General features: G+C 37.4%; 1 protein-coding gene across 18 annotated transcripts in view; it reads right to left on the bottom strand.

The window, feature by feature from the left end:
* Positions 1–22,395, bottom strand: part of DOCK9 (dedicator of cytokinesis 9) — a 157,403-nt gene that overhangs the window by 105,027 nt on the left and 29,981 nt on the right. For 13 of the 18 annotated variants that reach the window (XM_044429166.1, XM_044429168.1, XM_044429172.1 and 10 more), the window contains exons 2-3: positions 7,657–7,773; positions 227–316 (exon numbers count right to left, since the gene is read on the bottom strand). In XM_044429166.1, the coding sequence (XP_044285101.1) occupies positions 227–316; positions 7,657–7,773 (207 nt within the window). Of the gene's footprint in view, positions 1–226; positions 317–7,656; positions 7,774–16,922; positions 17,181–22,395 lie in introns of those variants that run through there. The other 5 variants (XM_044429179.1, XM_044429184.1, XM_044429185.1 and 2 more) reach the window with 2 other exon arrangements.

The following is a 22,395-nucleotide window of genomic DNA, read 5'->3' as shown; positions in this document are numbered from 1 at the left end:
GGGGGGGTGCATTCCTTATCAGTATTCTATTTCATAAACCACTCTACACCTGGAGACAATTGACTACAATATTTCAGGGTCTCTTCTCCAGGCCAGCAGGAGCCCTGAACTATTCCTCCCTGGCTCAGATACACAGCAATATTTTTTGCTTGAAGTCCTATTTTTTAACACAAAACTAAAAAATACAGAATCTTGAATTGAAATAGCATACAAGTAAAAGTGTTACCTCTGTTACAAATAAGCTTTGAGCTTCTTTCTCTGCATTATCCGGAATTGTAGAACATACATATCGATTCTGTCGTTTCAGTATTGCTGTCTTTAATGAGAGGAAAGAAACACTATTAACTCAAAATGTAAATATGTGCGATGCAATCATTTTCATGTCTGTTCAGAAATATGCATCAATGATTTTTTTCTGTTAATGTTAACACTTTGTTTCAGAACTATGTGGATAATAAAACTAGATAATAAAAACAAAAATACATTTTTACAACTAACATTTTTATTGTGAGCAATAGCCTTTGTGAAAGTGAAGAACTCTAAGAGAAATTGTATTTACTTTATCTCACTTTACATTATCTATAAACCTTCTTTCTGTATTTGGGAATCTACACTCATTTTTCTTCATTTCACTTTTTTCTTTCATCTAGTATTGAAGCATCCCCCAACTCAACCCATGCAAATCATCACTTCATTTGCAGGCAATAAATTATACAGAGGTATTTTGGGGTTGTTTCACATAGTGGTGAAATTCTGTGTGTCTGCGGTCTCACATGACTTTTTAATGAATGTCTTAAAAAGGCACCTATTCTTATGCCATAGCATTTTCTCTGGGGTTCCGTAGGGGCAAGGCAGGTGGCAGAAAGACATTCTTTTAAAAACATAGGAGAAAGAAAGTCACCTTCATTACCAGTCAGCTTCTCCCAAACATGTGGAGAACCTTCCATGAAATATACAACATGGTTTCAACCCCCTTTCACTCACTTACTAACTCACCCCCACCTGCTAAACATAACTAAAAGTTTGCATTCACAAGCTTTCAGCTCAGCTCTACTTTAAACCAAAATAATTTATTCCTTCTGTAAGCCATGCCTCCAATCAAAATCTTCCTCCCATCACTGCAAGTTTGTCCCAGCAATCCTAGGTGTAAATAGAAACTGAAATGATACCAAAGAGTCAAATGCATCTAAGTCTATATGGCTGTTCGCAGGACATGACAGAACAAGATTTTTTTAACTGTTATTTAACCCACAGTGAGGCTGCAGCATGTTAAGCCACAATTTGGAATATCCAAACCCATTTAGGGGTTGTTGTTTCACAAACCCAGCAAGTGCAGGTTATGCAAGGAAGGAGATTTTGACACTCATATAAGCCATGATCTGTTTTAGGATTATGTGAACATTGTTTAACCTTCAGAAAACTCATTCTTACTGAGTTCGTATGGTGTCACAACCCCTGAGAAGATGTTACATATTCAATCTGGTGTCTATGTTTATGTACCCAATATGTACCCAACAAGCCATGCTACTGCAACCAAATTCAATCTGTGACTTTTTCTCCATTCCACCTTAAAATGAACTGTACAGGTTTCTTTCTTTTGTTTTTGTTCTTCCACTTCTCCCCTCTTGCCTTTTGTAACATGAAGAGACCTGGAAGTTTCAAAAGATTGCTCATATTTCTGTGCATATGTGGTTATCCTTTTGTCAGGCAGTAAAGGTCTCACTTGCCATGAATTCTAGATTTTTTTAATGGATCAGCACAACTTGTTTTATGACTATGGAACTCATTATTCTCCTTACATTTTCACATTATTGCCAAACAAACAAACCCTTCCATCCCCATCTACACAAACTCAGTTAAACAAGGGGCCTCTTAATCATCAGCCTCTTTGGATAGCATCTTTGAGCAATCATTGTATAGCAAAAGCAAACAAAAATAAAAAGGTATCGAGGGTAGTGAACAACTCTTAGATTATAGGGAAACTAGCTGCTTTTGGTTGCTACCTCCTTCTTGCCACATAAGGCAGTTATGTATTTATTCATTAATTCACAGTTTTTATACTCTGTCCTTCCTCCAAAGAAAGAGCATAGAGTGATATTGATATTACAAATACTAATAAAAGAATAATAAAATCCTACTATTCCAATGAAACAGTTAAAACATGACCACGCTTTATCAATAATCATTCTTTGAAAAGTCTGAAAAGCAAACATATCAGAATAAAATGCTTGGGCAGACAATAATGTCTTTAGTTTACCTTTAAAAATATTCACAGTGAAGGCTAAATAGCTCTCCTGCCATTGAGAATGCCCTATTTTTATACTTTCTTGGTATGTTTCTATACTATATTAATCTGGGAGTCTCCTCCAAGTGCATCCTTTGGGAGAGATTAGGGAACATGGGAGAGGATCTTCTTACAAGGGGTGTTCCATAATTGTGCATACACACAGTTATGGAACATTCCCCACTGAGGTCCACCTGATGTCAAGACTGTCATATTCTCAGTGCCGAGCAAAAACTTTCCTCGTTTATTGGGCATCTGACAATGTATATATATATATATTTTATGAATCCTGACATGCTATTGTTTAGAATAGTTTTATATTTTAATAAGTTTGTGGTTTTGATATGATATTCTTTTTAGGGATTCAAATTTTAATAAACTGCTTAGAACGTTTTTGCTAATCGATGCTGTAAGAACAAAATAAATTATGTGAAATGAAGATTAGCAAAGTCTGGGCAACTAAACTAAGATTATTCCAATATAGGATTGGCTGGAGATGGCAGAAATGGACTAAAGTGTACCTTGCCACTATAGATACTTCGAAATCTAGCAAATAACAGGCATCCAGGAGCTTCTTTCAGTGCTAGTGTTTTCTTAAACAATCACAAACAAACAAAAACGCTCCTTTCTGAACAAAACAGGTTGGCAAATCTCACAGAATGGGGTTCTTCTGCCCAGTACTGTTCCAGAAATGAGTGTTTGGCTCGTTTCCAAATTGAGGAAATACTAGCTTTCTGCTGAGCAAGTGATGGGTTCCGAGAGTGAATATAATCTTTGTAGGTACACAAACAGCATGTGAAATTGCCCTTTCACTGCTACAGCATCCAACCAGAACAAGCCCAGAAACATAGAACTCCGTAAAACAAAACATAACTATCAAGCCTGCACATTGTCTTCATATAGTGTAATATAGTAACTAATACTATAGTAAATCTAGTTAGAAGAGTAATACATTGGGAAACTAAGCATGATGTGATACTTCCTTAAATGTCTATCACTGGAAGATTTATTAGATCAGTAAGTTTAATAAGAAATGGAAAATGTCTAGAAATTTTAATTCTCTTATCTTACCTAAATGTCTTCCTGTTACATAAAAATCATTTTTGGGAGAGTAAATATGAGGCAGAAACATGAAAAGCTTATCTAAAACAGGTAACTCATAATTCTAAAATTAAGTATTTTATAATAAAGGTTTTGCTTTTTCACTAAAAAAGGAAACAAAGTTCTTGGCAGGGACTTTTTTCTAGATTTTTTCCAGGCCTTCACAACTCTTTAGGTGCACAGTGTAGCTTTGAGGATAAGTGAGTACACAATGCAATCAAACATTAATAAATCAATAGTATTGTCCCTTCTCTTTCTCAATGAAAGCTTAAACACTCCTGACAAGCTACTATCATTCTAAGTTAATAGCCACATTTCCTCAGTCTACAGTCCAGTCCAGGGGGTGGGTGGACTTGCTCATACCATAAATATCAGACGTTTGAGAGCCATAAGCAGGTGTGCAGGCAGTGGTGACAGGGGATGGCAAGCAGCAAGCCACAAAATAAATTCGAAGAGCCACATGTGGCTCCCAAGCCTCAGTTTGGCCACCCAAGTACAGTCCTTGCCCTTCATATTTCTGGACAGTAGATTTGTAAAACACAGGGAATGATAGGGACTTCTACAGCATTTGTATTTGGTGAAATTTCATTTCTATTAAAGTTTAAGCTTCTTTTTAAGTTAGGTTATTTTAAAGTCTGCAGTCACTCTAAGGTAATTAAAGAAAAATGAGCACACAACTAAATTGGTTGCTATTTGAGAGCAATTTGAACTAATTTTTATAAAATGGTCACAACTTCCATTTGGTACAAAAATGTTCAGTTCTATATAGAACGTACTTAAAATATATGTCTAACTTGTTTAGCATCACTGTTAAATTTTAACAAATAAAACTAACAAAAGAAGGCTTGATGAAAAGTCAGAGCTATTAATCCAGAAGAAGTTCATCCCATCAATCTCACCATTATGTCCAATAACTGCATTAGAAGGAGTTCCATTAAATTTAATCAAGCAATTAGGGAAACAGTAATATTTACTACTACTATTATGATTATTATTTTATATACTAATCCTAAACCTAACCCTAAAAATAGTCAGATTAAAAGATTGGTTAGAGAAAATGAATAAAAAAGTGGAGATAAAAACAGTATTGGGAAAGAATATAGCTTGTTATAATGTGATCCAGTTGGAATGGTGGACCAAAGAATGGATTAGAAAAAAAGGCAAGTGCAGGGATTATACAAAGTTTGAAAATATGATTATAGAAAAGGAAAAACAAGAGAATATATGGATGAAAGGGATAATAATTAAAATACGATATTATTAGAAAAACAGGATAAATATGATTCACTTAAAGCAACATCAGAAATGGATTTGAGAAAAAAATATAAGGAAGATTGGGAAAATATTTGGACAAAGAGGATGTTAAAATGTATGTCAGTAATAAAGGAAAAATTCTACAAAATTCTATGGAAGTGATATCTAACCCCAGTTAAGTTGAATTGTATAGATAACAAATACTCTTAATTTATGTTGGAGATGTGGTCATGAAGTGAGTACATATTTTCATATGTGGTGGGAATGTGAATGTTCTGGAAAGAGGTTTTTTTAAAAAATGCAGTAAAATATTTAAATACTGATATATGCCATGAGATTGCATTACTTTAGGTTTGATAAAAAATGGAGTTGGAATATCTAAGAATTAATAACAAATTTAAGAACTGCAGCCAGGCTAAGAATTGGAAGATAATATATGATTACCAGTTGTCTGACTGGTATAGATAAGTCTGAAACATAGCAATTAATGACAAATTAACATGTGATATTAAACTTTCTACAATGTTTAACTCTCTTTGAAGCACATATACATTTGCTTATATTTGCACTCAGACATGCTTCTGTTATTCAATAATGGTCCTTCCATGGATGCTTAGCATAATTCTTTCTGGCTCTACTAAAAAGAGTATTATTTAAACATGTAGATCAACAAAGACCAACTCTTAAAAAGTGGAATCTCCCACTTTAAAACAGGAGACATTTGAAAAAAATAAGAGAAGCACTCACATGCAGGGGAGAAGTATTGCATAAATTTTAAAAATCCCTTTTCAGTCAGTAAGATTTAAATATTTGAGCTACGTTATTGATTTTCATCCAATTTGGATATTAAAGGTTAAAATATCATTTATTTTAGTTTTGATCAAAATAAGGGCTTTCAAGAGGAAAGACACAAAAAATTAAATAGCAAATCAGTTTCATATATATTAAGCATTTAAGTGCTCCCCACAAAAGCAACAGAGCCACACGTTCTTCTTTGTTCTATCCCTTTTTCTTCATATTGCATTGCAAGACTTGGTGCTTACATTATTTGTTGTGCTTACTGTAGCCAGAGCTTTTGAAACAACTTTTCCAAATTTCATTACTACTGCCTTGGATCATCTTACCTTAGTAAGTTAAGTGCCTTGAACTGCCACATTTCTGAACACTGCACAACAGCTGTGTGGAACATTTTAAACACAGCAAGTACTATGATCAGGTAAAAAATGCTAAGTGTGTATGCTAAGTGTGCAAGGCAAGGCAAGGCAAGGCAAGGCAAGGCACTCTGATTTTGAAAACTGCATTCTTGTAACAGCACACTGGATTGCACAGTTTGCCTTACATGCTATACAAAATAATGTTGTTACAACTTCTCTACCAAAACACAAGTGTTCAACTTGCCAGGCAGCAGGTGTTGTTTGAGTAAAAGGCAACCCTCAAATAATTCTAAAACAAGTTATGGGTTATTCAAGGGTTGACCACAGAGCTTACCACCAGACGCAGTGCAACACCTCTGGGCAAACCACATCAATGACATAAGAAATGTGTTGGTTCCAGGGCAGCAGAAAAGGTCTCTAGGATGTTATGTGTTCTCATTCTCTCTCCTTCTCTTTCTCTCCCCCCATTAACAATCATGTAACTCCATTAACAAAATTTCAATGCACTTAAAATAGTTTCATGTTACTGTGCTGTTGAGACACCCAAATCATGTTTATGAGACAGCATAATACTACTAGTTATGCTGTTATACTAGCCGTTACATTATCAAACAAGATAAGAGGTTATACAACAAGTGTTAACTTCATAATATTTGCTACTTCCTTTGAAATCCAGAAAATCCAGAAAGAGGGGCCTTTGGAAAAAAGTGCACATAACTCCTAAAAATCAATAAGCTGGAATATGCCTATTTTGGATAAAAGAAGCTCATCTAACGAAAAGGGAAACCAGGTGATTTCACTGAAAAATATACAATTAAAGGATTTAACTTGCTTTTCTTTCAAGTCAGTAAAACCCAAACTAAAAAATATTACAAACAGTTTTAGAAATCCAGTAATACAATAAAATCAACACAAATTCTATAACCAAAATTCAACATGACCAAAAGCACAAGGAAAAGGATAATACCCACAGCAAGCAAGGAAATTAGCTACACATAATCTTTTTGCTGTTGTTGTTGTTAGTCGCGAAGTCATGTCCGACCCATCGCAACCCCATGGACAACATTCCTTCAGGCCCTCCTGTCCTCCACCATCCCCCGGAGTCCACCTAAGCTCACACCCACTGCTTCAGTGACTCCATCCAGCCACCTCATTCCCTGCTGCCCCCTTCTTCTTTTGCCATCTATTGTTCCCAGCATTAGACTCTTCTCCAGGGAGTCCCTCCTTCTCATTAGGTGGCCAAAGTATTTGAGTTTCATCTTCAGGATCTGGCCTTCTAAAGGGCAGTCAGGGTTGATCTCCTCTAGGACTAACCGGTTTGATCACCTTGCTGTCCAAGGGACTCGCAGGAGTCTCCACCAGCACCACAATTCAAAGGCCTCAATCCTTTGGCGCTCAGGTTTCCTCATGGTCCAGCTTTCACAGCCATACATTGCAACTGGGAAAACCATAATCTTTTACCAACAGTCAAATTGCCAGCCTTCTTTAAGAACCATGTTTCTGCTACACAGCAAACATCAAACAGTGATGGTGCCAGGTCAGAATCCCTAAAGATAACAGGGTATAATAATTGATAAGAACCTATATTTTATATCCACTTCACATAGTTGCGGGGAAGGCACAGAGTAAGACTTCAGATATACATACAAAAATCAGTCCATCAGGTATCCTTCTCCCAGTCCATTTAAGATATTTTTACAAGGTAAACATTTTGAGTTGAGGCCATTAATAAACACACAACTAAAGAGGATGAAGAATAATATAGACTATCAAGAGTATTAAACTCATCTGGGGAGCTTTAACCATTAACGAGCTTTACATTAATTCCAAACACTTACAAAATTAAGAAAAGTAAAAAGTTACCTGAAAGTCGTCATAAGGGAAAAGTAGCATCTCACGCAAAGCATCATTGAGTATTTGAGTTTTCTTTTGAACAATGACATTTTCATAGTCTAATGGCTCAATTACCTTTGGTTTTGCCTAAAAAAGAGATGGAAATCTTTAAGTGAATTATGTACAACCTTTTTATTCACTATCTAAATGACTTAAGTGACTGCAACCCTATGCAAATAAATTTAGAAGCAAGCACCACTAAGTTCAAAGGCAGTGTATAAAACTGCAACTGTAATTAATGCAGTGGAGACAGAATTTTTCATATAAATATAAGTGGAAAGGAATACGCATAACGCACAATACAACCTATATTTGTGGGGGGAAATTGTATACAAAATGGCAATACACATATTAAATAGAATTACATGAGGTTCCAAGTTTGCCTGAGGTACTAAATCAAAGCAAATAACATTTTTTTTCCATTCCAAGATGAAACAAATTTATTGTAGTTTCAGAAAAAGAGGTATACTAGGATAGGGTTTTCCTAGAAAATGCTTTTTGGAATTTCACAGATGTGGACATAGGTTAGTCAAAAGTTACTTCAGATTTCGTAGTATCTACCACATGGGAACGTTTTTATTAAACAAAATGTTATTGGAGGAAGTTCAAAAAGAACAAACTGTTATATTTGGAAAGAAACACTTTCATGGAGAGGCTAGAGAACTAGGAGTAAGCAACTAACATTTAAAAAAAAGTGCACACAATACATTGTTACAGAAAGAAAAAGTATGCTTTAATTGTTTGTACAGTAGAGTACACCAGTTCAAAGTATAAGAACACCCACATACAAAAGGCAGACCAATGACTTCAAAAGCAAATGACTATTCCATTGTGAAAGGGCTTTTTGAAATAATACAGGCTAAAGACTGTAAAAAATGGAACAAGAAACAAACACTGACACAGAAAAAAGACACATGCAGATGTACACATTTTCTGGTTGAAAGTTAATTTGCCCATGATATAGCATTAACTGTAGATTAATTTATTCAGTGCCCAGATCATAAGTAAAAGTGTCATTACATCTCAGTGTGCTTCAAATTACATACTTTTTTCCCAGAACCTGTCAGTTAAATCTAGTAACTTCTGAAGATTAATGAATAGGGATGAGACATGTAAAAAGCAGTTGCTAAACTGCCAATGGTGGTGACCAATTTATTCATTAAGGAAGAACCAGTAAGAGAAACAACCTTCAGACTGGTAGGGTAAACCATAATGGAGAACCAAAACAAAAAATGTTGTTCATTCTTACAATTCTGGAGAGCTCCTGCAGTGAGGTGGCTAGAGAGTTGGACTGGAGGGCCAGGAAATCTGCATTTGAGCCCTCATCCAGCCATGAAACTCACTGGGTGCCTTTGGGCCAGTCACTTCCTCTTAACCTAAGCTATCTCACAGGGTTTTTGTTGTGAGGATAAAATGGAGAAGAGGGCAATGTAAGTCATCACAAGAAAAAAAAAAGGTGTAATGTAGAGGTAGGAGCAAAAAATACTTTCACCTATAAGGTGTTGGTTCTCTATCTAGTTTTCTTGGAAATACTTTATGTTGAGAATAAATAAAAGCACAAAATAATCTCTTGAAAATATATTGTACCATACAGGAGTTCTGGTTGTAAAATAAAAATGTAAGGGACTCTGTCATTTATCCAGTGGTGAGGAGTACTACAGGCACAGCTAAGTTGTTATTCCCCGTCCTGCCCCCGTCCCCAGAACTTGAAACAGCAACAGTTGAGCTATATAAACATGGTGAAGCGTAGTGGAAGACAGCATGTGCTAGAATTAGGACATCTGACTTGCAGGATTTTTTTGACAGGCATTCAGTTCCAACACCAATAAAGCTATGGGTGAGCCTTATTTTGTCCACTTCTGATTCAGCTGTAATTCAGAAGTTTTCTCAAAGAGAACTTGCACAAATCCAGATTTTGTACTTGTTCTGCTTGTATTATATCCAAGAGACAGCTAATCACAGGAGTGTGCATGCTTGCACAAGGAAAGAAAAATAAGGTGCTCATCAAGTGATAGCTCTTCCAAGGGTCTGTTGGGTACTTCAGAAGGACTGACATTAACTTATAACTTCAGAGAAGGCAAAAAGCAATTTCCAGGAAAATAAGCAGAGGAAGAAGAGGAGGAGGAGGAATGGGAAAACAGCCACAGGAAGCTACCTTCCCCTGAAGGATCAGGTTTGTAGCTTCAGGCTGCCCCTTGATCCATCTCTGTTATGTGAGGCTCAGGTGACATTGGTGGCTCAAAGAGCCTGCTACCATCTTTGGCTGCTGGCCAGTCACACCCCTACCTGGACAGGGACACCCTGGCTTCAAGTAATGGTCTGGTAATCTTTAGATTGGATGACTACAACACACTTTATGTGGGGCTGCCCTTGAAGATGGTTCAAAAGCTGCAGCTGGTGTAGAATGCAGCAGCCGGATTAACAACTGGGACCACACAGTATGACCGTGTAAAACAGTTCTAGCTTACCTGCATTGGCTGTCTGTTTGCTTCAGTTCCAATTCAAGTTGCTGGTCTTAACCGAAAAAACGCTACATGACTTTAGGGCCACAACCTGTTGGAGTACCTCTTCCAGCTCCAATCGGCCTAGATACTATGCTTAGCCTCTGGGGTCTTCATGCCATCCCCTTGAGAGGCCAAGGGGTGGCGAGTGGGGGAAGGCAAGTTTTGTGCTGGCCCCTATCTCTGGAATTACCTCCCCACTACATTCAACCTGGCACCAAATTGGCTGCCTTTTCACCACCAGGTTAAGATAGCCCTCTTTATGGAGGCCTTTAAAGGTCCCCCTGGTCATCAAAGAACCTTTTTTCCTTTCTTCTTGGTTGGGTCTTTTTATTGTATTTTATGTATTTATTTTATTGTATTTTTTGTGTTCTTAATGTATTTTAATGTTATTTTAATTATTTTAAATGTTTTAAATGCTATTTTATTTATTGTATTTTATTATTTTATATCTTGTCGTGAACCGCAGAGAGCTTCAGCTCAGGCAGTACAGAAATAAATCACAAGCCAAATAAATGGCTTGTGATTGCAGCAAGGACAGAAGACAAGGCAGCTTTACTCACCAAGTCCCAGTGATGCTGAGTTGAGAAGCAAGGGGCAAGGAGTGGGTACAATCATCTTGCAGGTGTACCATGGGATGTTCCACAAAGAAGGCACACTGTGTAGCTTATTTGAGGTTGTGTTACCATATTATGCAAATAAACCCACTGTGTACTGACTGACATTATAGTTGCCTTATACCACTTATAGTTCCTGATGAAGTTACTAAGCTAAAAAGTAACCTGATGCAATTTTTTATTATTAAAATGTTATGGTTATATTTCTTTTATTCAGAAGAAGCTAAATTTGAAAAACATGCTGAAACAGAAAAATACTTTCTTCAGTTTATGTACTTTTACCATCTAGCAGAGTGACTATGTTAGCCTGATAAAGCAAAAACCTAGGTTCATCCAAGTACCACAGGACTCTCTGTTTTGTATTTCTCTGGGTTAACTTCGACATAACAGGGTTCTTTTCCCTCTTACATCCAATTTCACATGCTGTTTTTCTTTGTTTTCTTTTAACATGGGCCTCTTTCAAAGCCTATTATCCCAGAAATCTTAATAAAACAGTATTTGACTTTTTGCCTATTAAGGACAGCATAAGAAATGGTATTTCCTTGAAGCAGGCTAAGGAACTACTCAAAGGCCCTCATAAAACCTGCATATAAATTTGAAACCAATATTCTGCCTAATTTTGTTTAACCTCATAATACATTTTCCTAAAATGATTTACATCATTTAAGATAACTTGCTGATAGACTTTCAAGAAATTCACATTGTCAGTAAGAGGAAGGATATTTCATCATCCACAACACAACGGTACTAGGACAACAAACTGACTTTGGCAATACTTACACTGACACTACTACTTTCCAGGAAATCAGAATCTCTCTTGCATTCCCTTACAGATATTTTCCATTACATGTATCTTCATAAAAATGGGAAAAGCATGTGTTGCCTAGAAAAATAGCAGGCAGTACTACTACTATAATTATTATTTCTGCTTTTACCCTGTTCAAGGGACTAGATAATTACTTTCTCTAAAATAGTGCAGTTCTACCCTATAAAGCCCTACATGGCCCAGGCCCCAATACCTAAAGAAAGGCCATTCTTCATATGGACAACCAGTCCCTATGATTTGTTGCAAAAGCCCTTCTGTGTGTGCCTTCTTTGGAAAAAGTTGGCGGTGAGAGGGCACCTGTGGAATGATCCTATTTTCTGAAAGTCATGTATATAATGCATTCCGCAAGGAAAGCATCCCCCTGGCACCAATACTGCCATATTTTCAGCCTTAGGCAAAGATGTACTTGTTTTTTCCTGACATTTGAACAGTAGTTATGCCCCAATTTAGGTTGGCTGTTTTTGTGGTGTTCATTCTAGCCAAGGGGCAGGAAGATTTTGTATATTGTGGATAACAATTTTTGTACTGTATTATTTTAGATTATATTTTATGGTGTTTATTTTTATTTCTAGTACTGTGCTGATGTTTTATAGAGATTTTTGCTACCTTAATTAAGGATTTCTGTATTGTACATTTAAGTTATTCTGAAACTGGTTATTGTGAGCAACACATAATAAAATAAAATAAAATAAAATATGCACAAATTTTGAAGCACGCCATTCACTGTGGTTACTCTGCTTTCTAAATGTATTCAGAACTTATCTACAAAATTTATCATTAATGATGCTATCTCTCTGGCTTCCAAAGGTATTGCGACATAAAGAGAAGTGTCTGCTTATAATTAACAAACCAACACAAATTAGGAAGTATGGTTTCTCTAAAGCAGAATCCTTAGTCTTGCTTCTTTCTATCATACTCCATACAAATGGCACTGGATGAGTTAAAGAAATTAAGTAATATAATTTAGCACTGCTACAGTAATGTGGTTGAGTTATTTTATTCTGCAAACTGTGTTCAGTGGTAGAAAGAAAGATGGCAAGGGAATACCGGAAAGGTAAATAAAATGGAAGATAGAACAGAGTAAATTAATGCAGAAACAGAAATCCAGGAAAGGAGCTGCAAACTGTGCATCTTAACTTACTCCACTTAAAGCAAAGCTGGCAAGAAGTTAGAAATACCCAGGTTTATTTCCCTTCATTATCAAGTTCCATGACTTGCCAGGAGGCTGTGGAGGAGTGACTGATAACCATAAAGACAAATAGATGCTGCTTCCAGATAGAAGGCTTCTAGTGCTAGAAGCTGTTTCTCTGTAATGGATTGTCTGATTAAGGGAAAAGACAGAAGCAACGGCTTAAAAAAACACAGGAGAATCACAAGTAGAAGACAACACAATTGGAATCCCTGCAAACTTCTGTGAATGACAGCACCATAGAATCCTTTCCTGGAAGTATCAATGCTCTACCGCCCCTGCACATCCTCACCATCACCCATGTTGCAAAACTGTTGCAGGCTATTAGCAATACTTCCCTCTGCTTTATTAAAAAGGGCAAGGACAAGAGAGTGCAATGAATGGTGATGGTAGTACGACATGCCAGTAGAAAATGAAGTATTTGAGTAGATGAGAATGCATGTGATTTATTTAAATGCAATGCTAAAATCCAATGCAAAATGGACACTGGCATAATACAGTTACATAAAACATGTATTTGGAGAAATGTCAGCGAAATATATTTAACATTCATTCTAGAATTTTATAATAAAGATTTATTACAAAAGATGACATTTTATTTTTATTTTATTTATTTTTGCATTTATATGCCACCCTATCCTAATGGAGTCTCTAAAATTATTTGATTTAGTAATTTCCTATCCATCAAGTTCCCAACATGCTAGTATTTTAAAGCATACATTCATTATTCTACCCCCATTTGGGCATACTAAGAGCAGCATCCTATGCTGACACCAAAAATGCAATAGACTTGGAAGCAGACAAGATATGAGTATTCAGTGATCAACTCTCCTGATATTTATTCATTTATTGCATTTATATTCCATCTCAATAGCCCAGGGGGTTCTCTGAGCAGTTTACAAACATTAAAATCCCATATACAACAATAAATTACTCAGATAAAATTCAAACTGCTAAAAAAACCACTAAAATTTATAATCTTCAATAACTCTACAAAAATTTAACCCCACAATACTGCAGTAGCAATACAGTATTGAAATATAAATACATACAATTTTCTAACTATTAATTTTTAAAACATCTAGTGAATGAAAAGGTTTTCACCTGGTGCTGCAAGGATAATAAAGACACACACACACGCGCGCACGCACACACACTTAACACAGCTCTGTAATAGAACACTGAATAGGAGCCACAGCAGAAGTTCAGTAAGTTCTAAACCTTTCCCTGCACTACCACTTCCTAACTAAAAAGAAACAAAACCTGTGGCTCATAGTGACAGGGAAAGGGCGCACTTAAATTGGAAAATGGCATGAGGGAAAAATTAAGCCTTCCCTCCAGCATGACTGTGGCCCTGAAATGCAGATGAATTAGTTCGAAGTGCCTCAAAAGTTATCACTCTTCCTTTTAAAGTAAGAGCCTCAACAGAAACTGAACTGAAGAGTTTAAAAAGGTGGCTCTGAACTGAATCCAGTTTAAGTACCCTTATCCTTTTTAATAACTTGTGATTTTAATCCAATGCAAAACCTTCCTTCTCTTATACCAAAACCAGCAAAGAGTAGTAGTGTAAGGACACCTCCAAGAACCATTATTTTAAATATATATATAATAAAATTACATTTAAGCAAAACATGTTCTCTTTTTCTTTGGCCCAGTATGAAACCAAGATTGGGCTGCCACCTTTTATATATCTGAAGCTTTAATAAATAATAACGAAAGGCACATTATATGCTACTTGCCCTAGAAGGTAATATAATTAATGCATGTTAAAATGAAGAAAACAAGACATATCCTATTCAAGGTAGGTTTTTATATCCATACAAGGGTCATTCTTAAACATAAGCTTGTTTAAGCCTTGTTTGTGATAAGTAAGGATCTACATTAAACTTGTAGAAAGTAACTCAATGCTCTTACAATCAACTTTTTAAAATTGTCATCGTAATTTGCATTATCATCTGTCCATTGTTTATGAATTCAGAGGCTCCAATCCATTGTAAACTAGTCATATCCTATTTGATCTCATCCAATTCCCTTTATCTGTCTAAGTTGGAAAACTGCAGGTCAGTTATTATTTCCTGGCTCATGAATGCCAGAATGCCTACAAAAGCAAAGCATCCTATTTAAATCCACAAATGCCTGCTTAAAAGACTGCCATAATGAAATTCCCTTTCATACTACAAAGTCAAGAACAATCCCACATAATAATCATGGTTGTTCTAACCTTACAAGTCCTTTCGCAAGCAGAAAGGCTGGAAAATCGAGGAATGGTCTTAACCAAGGTTTATTTGGTGAAGCTAGAATGGTGAGCCATAGGTCAATGGAAATCCACCTGAAAGCATGCTTTCACCTTCTGGTTTGTGATAAACCGTTAACTACTGGCAACTATTCTGAGGGTAGTTTTAAATTTAGTTTTAAAAAGCAAGCCATGATAGAGCCATTACTTAGCTCAATGGAGAACAGGGAGCGCTTCTTTTTACCACAGCTGGAACTTGGCATTTACTAAATGGGCTAGATGAACCCCCCACACACACACACACTTGTCCAAAGCGTTGATGCTTCATTGTTACAGAACAATGTAATGTGAAAAAGGAAATGTGAAAAGCCCATGCATCCCTCCCCAACCGAGGTTTGTCAGTTTGCCTGAAAAAATACAAAACATCTTCAACTGCCAACATGCAGATGGACTTCAATTTAAACTTTTAGCTTACTGATAAAGTAAGTCCAAAGAAACTAAAACTAAATAAAGGAATTAATAAGAATTCCAAAGGACTGCTGAGATAAAGAAAGATTGCTCAGAAATGTTTCTTATGAAGACCTGGACACTGTATAAAACACACACCCAGAGATTACTGGCTTCTCCATACACACAAAAATAAACTAGGGGTGTGGTCCATTTCTCTGTTCAATGTTCTTACCAGTACACTTCCTTTAGTGTCAACTCACAAGCTATTAAGGCATAACATTGCTCCTTATTCTTCCCCCACTGCCCCACCCAACACTTAGGAAAACAGAATGCATTCAAATGCCAAATTCATACAGCAGAAAGGACATTCAAAACAGAAGAAGGCATTTAGTGTACTACTAATTATCTGTAGCAAACATCAGGGAACCCTTTCAGGTATAGCATTTATCATTTTTTTCTCCATGGAAAGTATCTATATTTGAACACTTTACAGTTAACCATTTATGTATTAACAAAGAATAGACCTAGGTCTAATGTTGATTGCTTGCCAGTTGTAACAATTACTCACTTGCAGCTGTGATGTTAAACACAATGTTCTCGTTAATGCTTTGCCAAACAAGTGCAGTGTGTTGGTGGACCTCTCACAGATAAGGTCTACCATACTTCCTTTGGTGTCAACTCATAAGCAATTAAGACATAATATTCTGCTTTCTCCATCACCATCCCCAACCCGCACAGTACAAATGAAAGCAATGTATCAATATTCAGAAGCATTTTATGGAAAGAATGTGCAACCAAAAGCTTGCAGTACATCCCTTTTTATAATATACAGATTGCTTGTTGAAAATAGTGTAATCAGCCATGCTGAACAGAATCTTCTCCTTACTTTTTAAGAAAATGCACCAGATGTCTTGTTTTCCATTGAATGTATTCAGCTAATCAAAGGCTAAAACTTTCACTTTGCATAGGATAGAAATGTTATCTTTAAGGCATATACAGCAAGATAACAAAAGCAACAGTCTGTATATTTCAAAGACAGAAGTCTGTCCACCTTAAGCTGAATATTTAAACTGGAAATACTAGAATATTTGCTTCCCCACATTTACTTAAATATCAAATGGCTGGAAGTTTCTAGTTTAGATGCATTATAAAAATTTAAAAATAGATATTCAGAAAGTTTCTAGTTTAGATGCATTATAAAAATTTAAAAATAGATATTCAGGAATTCTTTTATTAAATATTGTTTTAAAAATTGTATAGCCTACAGAATGTAGCCACTGGAAATCACCAGGCAGCAGAGTGCAATCAAGTATTAGAAGGTGCAACATTTTCATATGCAGAAAAGAAATCAAACTAACAAGAGCTTTTCTTACGGCATCCTCTCCCTCTCCCTCTCCCTCACACACACAGAATACCTTACCAAAACTTCTGCTGGACTGTCCATTTCTGCCTCAGGGGCCACTGCATTCTGGCACTTTTGTGAAGAATCTATAACAAGTTCTTTTTTAATAGATTTACTGTTCGTTCTTGTCAGCATTTTTATTCAGAAGATTAACTGCAATATAAACTTCAGGAATTTTATCTTCCAACAGCAACATACCAGTAATCTGGGGGGGGGTGGGGGGGAGAAAGCTCCTTTCACCCTCAAGCTGCAGAAGGAAAAAAGAAGTTGTGCTACTCTGTAAGCAGTCTGAGTCAAGTTATGGTGGGAATGCATGACAGAGGAAGGCCAGCCCTTTGAGAGAGGAGGAGAAGAGTGTGGGAGAAAAGGAGGCGGATCCATTTCAGCCACACTAAACAATTTTTTCCATAAAACAAAGCTAAGCAAACCCTTTAGCTTAAACTCTTCCAAGCCAGCAGATTTTCAACATTATTAATACCAATAATAAATTAAGTACACTAACTTGAGCCGCTGTTATCTCAATGAACAGTACTCTCCAAATGAAAGCAGGTACTCTCAAGAGCATGAAAACACAGTATTATTTGGTTCTATGTAGCTCTCCACTGATACTATTAAACTGTGCTACCCTGAAGATGTCAAACTACTGTCTCTAGAACAGTAGTCTTCAACCTTCTGAGACAAGGCATTGAATTAAGAGTGCCCAATGCCTAAAGCATGGGTCCTCAAACTACAGCCTGCAGGCTGGTTCCGGCCCACCATGCACACTGATCAGGTCTGCCACAGCTCGCCGCGCACACGCGTGGAAAGGTGCCGGCTTGCTCGCAAGGAGATTGTTTTGGACTCACCTGGAGAAAAGGATCTCCTTGCGAGCAAGCCAGTGCCTTGCCCCAAGGTGCCGGCTTGTTCACAAGGAGATCATTTTGGACTAGTTGGGAGAAAATTATCTCTGTGCCCCAGGCCCGGCCTGTGCACCCTGCCCACACCACCTTGGCAGCCCGTGCCCATCCCTGGCACCTTTCAACTGGTCCCCTATTCAAAACGTTTGAGGACCCCTGGCCTAAAGAAAGCCACATCTTAAATCAAAATGTAACAATATTATTAACCTACCAATTTGGATCAAATGTAAACATTCAGAGGTCAATGAAAAAATGTAAACTTAAATGCAATCAATTTTGGAAGAATATTTTACTGTGGAATCCTTTTATCTAGCTACACGTGCTTACCTAGTCAGTGTGAATTTTGTGCTTGTTTTCTGTTAGTCAAGGCATTAATGATCAAGTCAAGGTTTGTGACAGACTATCTTAACATGTCATGTAAATGTTCATGTATACATCTTGACCTACATTTGGATGTCACAATTTTTATCTTAGAAAAAGTGTGTTCACAGATTATGAGCCACCAAAGACTGTGAACATGCCTGTAGCAAATTTCTTTAGGTTGATAAATATATCAGGTAGATCACAACAGAAATCTAACAAACTATTTTCTTTGTAAATGTCTCGGAGATGTTCACTGGTTAGCAAATGAATTAGGTCTATCTGAAAAAAGTTACTTGCATCTTCTGGTGCTATTTCTAATGAATTCTGAAACATTCATATTTTCTTTTCATGCTCATGGCAAATAGTGAATCTGTTCTGGAATTCTGACTCCAATAAGTTCAGTGCCTTGATGTGTCTTTCAACATGAATTGTAAATTCCCTTCCTTCTCAAATTTTTGTTCATTGCAGCATGAGAAATTTGAAAAGTTACTTTCACTTATTGCTTCACAAAAACATTTAATTTTGCTTCAAAAGCTTTCAATTCAGAATGCATGTCACACACAAGCTTTCCTTTTCTCTGCAACCTTAGATTTAATGTGTTCAGATGCTCTGTGATATCAGTTAAGAAAGCCAAATCAAACATCCATCTAGGATCAGAAAGTACTTCTTGATCTTTTCCTTTCTTCTGATTTAATCAGAAATTAAATTCATGATGAAGACTGAAAAAGCTTGAGGACTTGGCCTCTCACTAAGCCACCTTACTTCTACATGGTACAATAGGTCTCCATATTCTGCCTCGATCTCTGAGAGAAAATTTTGAAAGTGATGATGAGTAAGGCAATGACGGCTGATGTAATTCATTCATCACACTTTCCCACAGAAGAATCTTCCTACACAAGGCTTGCTGAAGGATGGCACTGTGAGATTGTATGGGAAGTGTACCATTTACAGTGGTACCTTGGCTCACGAACTCAATCCGTTCCATGACTCTGGTCACGACTCAAATTGGTCGTGAGTCAAGTCAAATTTCCCCATAAGGTTGAATGTAAATAAGGTTACTCCATTTTGTAAATACTTTTTTAATCACAGGGAGGATGGGAACGATTGCGGGCGTGCTGGGGAGGAGACAGGCGCAATTGGGGGTGCACTGGGGGGGAGACGGGCGCCATCGCGGGTGTGCTGGGAGGGACAGGTGCAATCGCGGGCACATTTGTGCAGGAAAGACAGGTGCAATCTCAGCCATCCCCCCACCCCCCGAGCACTACTGCAATCGTGTCTATCTTCCCTGCATGAGCGCACCCGTGATCATGGCCATCTCCCCACTCGGGCGGTGGGGAGATGGCCGCAATTGAGGTCGCCACCCAATGCGGTGTTCGCAACCTGAGTCAAAATTGTTATGAGAAGGCTCCTAGCTAGAGTTGGTTGGGGAGAAGAGTCAAAAGCAAGCACACAAATGGGTGATAAAATTACTGAGTATGATGGTGGAAGGTGTCATCACTGGAGAATAGAGGAAAGTCCTGCCTCACCCAAATGTCCAGCTGATGTCCAGTATTTTACAATTGTTGACAGCATTGATTAGATTGCTGCCTTACAGAGGTCTTGCAGGGAGATTCCTGCATGTAGTGCTATAGATGTTACTACAGCCCTTGTTGAGTGTGCCTTGGGTTCTTCTAGCAACTGTAGGTGTGCCAATTAATCAGCAATTACACCAGTTTAATCAGCCCTATGATTCAATGTGCAAGTCACTGGGGGCTGATCAGTTCACCCTTGGATAGCTTGGCATAGGTTATGAACAGTCTCTTGGAACAGTGTATCAAGTCAGTGCATGATCTTTAAAAGGCCAGTGGCTTCCAAACACTGAATGTGTGTAGTTAATGGGGCTGGAAAGAAGGTTGGTAGAACTATGTCTTGGTTTCAATGAAATTGTGAAGAGACTTTCGGGAGAAATGAATGGTCCAATCAAAGGACTGCTTTATCTTTATGAAAAGTAAGGAATGGGGGTCTATCTGTAGAGCACATAACTCTATTGCTCCTTGGGCTAAAGTGTTAGCCACTAAAAATGTGACCTTCCAGGTGAGGAGCTGTAGATCTACTGTGGTGAGCAGTGTTGTAGCACAACTGAGTGTCCAAACCACACACAATGAAACAGACAGGTGGATAAGACTTTGCAGAACTTTTGAAACTGTTTGGAAAGAGAGAGAGAGAGAGAGAGAGAGAGAGAGAGAGAGAGAGATGGAGAGAGGGAGGGAGATGAGACAGATGAACTACCGATGGGACCTCATATCAACAAGATGGCAGACAGGTATACTTTAATGGATGATGGTTCTGGTCCTTTAACGTGGCTATAGAGGAAAGCCATGATTCTGTGGATTAGTGCTTGGAATGGACTGAAGGCATGTTCTTGGGTATAGACCTTGAATGCATTCCATTTCACAGAATATGAGCACCTTGTGTTTGGTCAGAAAGCTGCTTGCAGCACAAGCTGTATTTGAGGATCTAAGCTGGTATAGTTAATCACCAAGTGATTCTCCAGGCTGTGACATACAGTGTTCTAATGTCTGGATAGAGAATCCTGCTTGACTCTGAGATACGAGTATTATGCCTGATATGTTTGGTAGGTGAAGGCTTCCAAAATATTCTGGAAGGCTGTCCTAAAGTCACAAAGTGACTTTGGAATTGTAAGGAACACACAAAATTGTCAGAAATGTGACATCTCTAATCCTAAGGTCAAGCTCTTGTCTTCAAGTGCTAATATAAAATAACTATAATCAACTTATTTTAGGAGTTTTTAAAGCTGCATGCTAATATACTATGGGAGCTTAAAACAACTCTGCCATGTAGTGGATAAAACAGAAATCACTGGCATTGCTGAAGCCAAATTTAGACTCCTGAGACATGATCTGATATCCTTAGATGCTTCCTGGCCCTCTCCCCTGCTTTGTTATGGGACTGTGGAAGAGGAAGATAGCTGATAGCAGGAAGAGGAAAGTTGGAAAGCTTTCCAGAGGTCTCTGAACAATACTGAAAGGGTTGATGAAAAAAGGATACAGTTTGTTTTAACATTTGGCTGTTGGCCACTTCTTTGTATAAACATGCATCTGAACAAATTGTCAGGATTTCCACTTGTTTAAAAAATACCAGTTATCGGGGGTTTTGATCTGAACAAGAGGCTGACCTTTTCCCCTACTATAAAGAACAGTACAACTGATACAATAAGTGAAACTTATAAAACTGGATATAATATTAACACAACCACATGTACACATTTAGTTTTTGAATTTCAAAGTCAATTGAAGGTATTTACTTGCAAGACTTTATTACTGTTAAAATACCTAACAAATAAACCACAATAAGGCACAGGTGCACATGTGGGACTTGGAATCCAACATAAATGTATTATCCTATTTTTGCACAAATATTATTGAAATGAACTTACAGAGGCAACCCTGGTTGCTTAAGGTTTCTGTTCAAGCCATAGCTACTAAGAAGCCACATTTAGTCCTGACTAAATGTTAGAAAGTTCCTCAGAATACCTTTGCAATCCTAGCCTTGGAACCCACCAAGGTAGCTAACAACAACAAAATTAATAAAATAATAGTAAAACATACAAAACACAGTTAGCACAGCCAAATGATCAGGTGACCCTGGTGAACATAAAGGAATGTCAAAACATTACAGAGCAATGATAATCTTAAACACATTTACCTGAAAGTCTCATCAAATAGACCCTAACCATAAACAAACACGTATACAAATTCACTGAAAGTGGTGGGAGGGTGAGAGGCATGATAGAAGTTAATGAATGTATAAATGGTGTAGAGAAAATAGAAAAGTTTTTCCACTTTCTCATAACAATCCCACTCACTATGATGGAAGTGATTGGTTCAGAGCAGTAAAAGGAAGTACCTCATCTAATACAGAATAAATACATTGAAATCCCTACTGCAAGGTATGGGGATGTCCATTAACCTACATAGCTTGAAGTAGGGATTAGACACATTCAGGACAGACATCAATTTCTATTTGCCATGATAGTTACATACACCAAAGATTACCAGGTGCTGGAGAGCAAGCAGAAGAATGTTGCTTTCATGTTCTGCTTTAAGGATTCCTTAAAGCATCTATTTGACATTTTTGGATGTAGGAGCCAGACTAGATAGACCTCTAGTGTGATCCAGCAGGGGAAAGGTGTACAAGTGATATGAAAGCAGGCCTTAAAGGGAGAAACCTTC

The sequence above is a fragment of the Varanus komodoensis genome, unplaced genomic scaffold (genome assembly GCF_004798865.1).
Source record: "Varanus komodoensis strain SLA01 unplaced genomic scaffold, ASM479886v1 scaffold2, whole genome shotgun sequence".
Classification (NCBI taxonomy): Eukaryota; Metazoa; Chordata; class Lepidosauria; order Squamata; family Varanidae; genus Varanus; species Varanus komodoensis.
The sequence above is the reverse complement of the archived record's forward strand: the minus strand, read 5'-3'. Positions and strand labels throughout refer to the sequence as shown.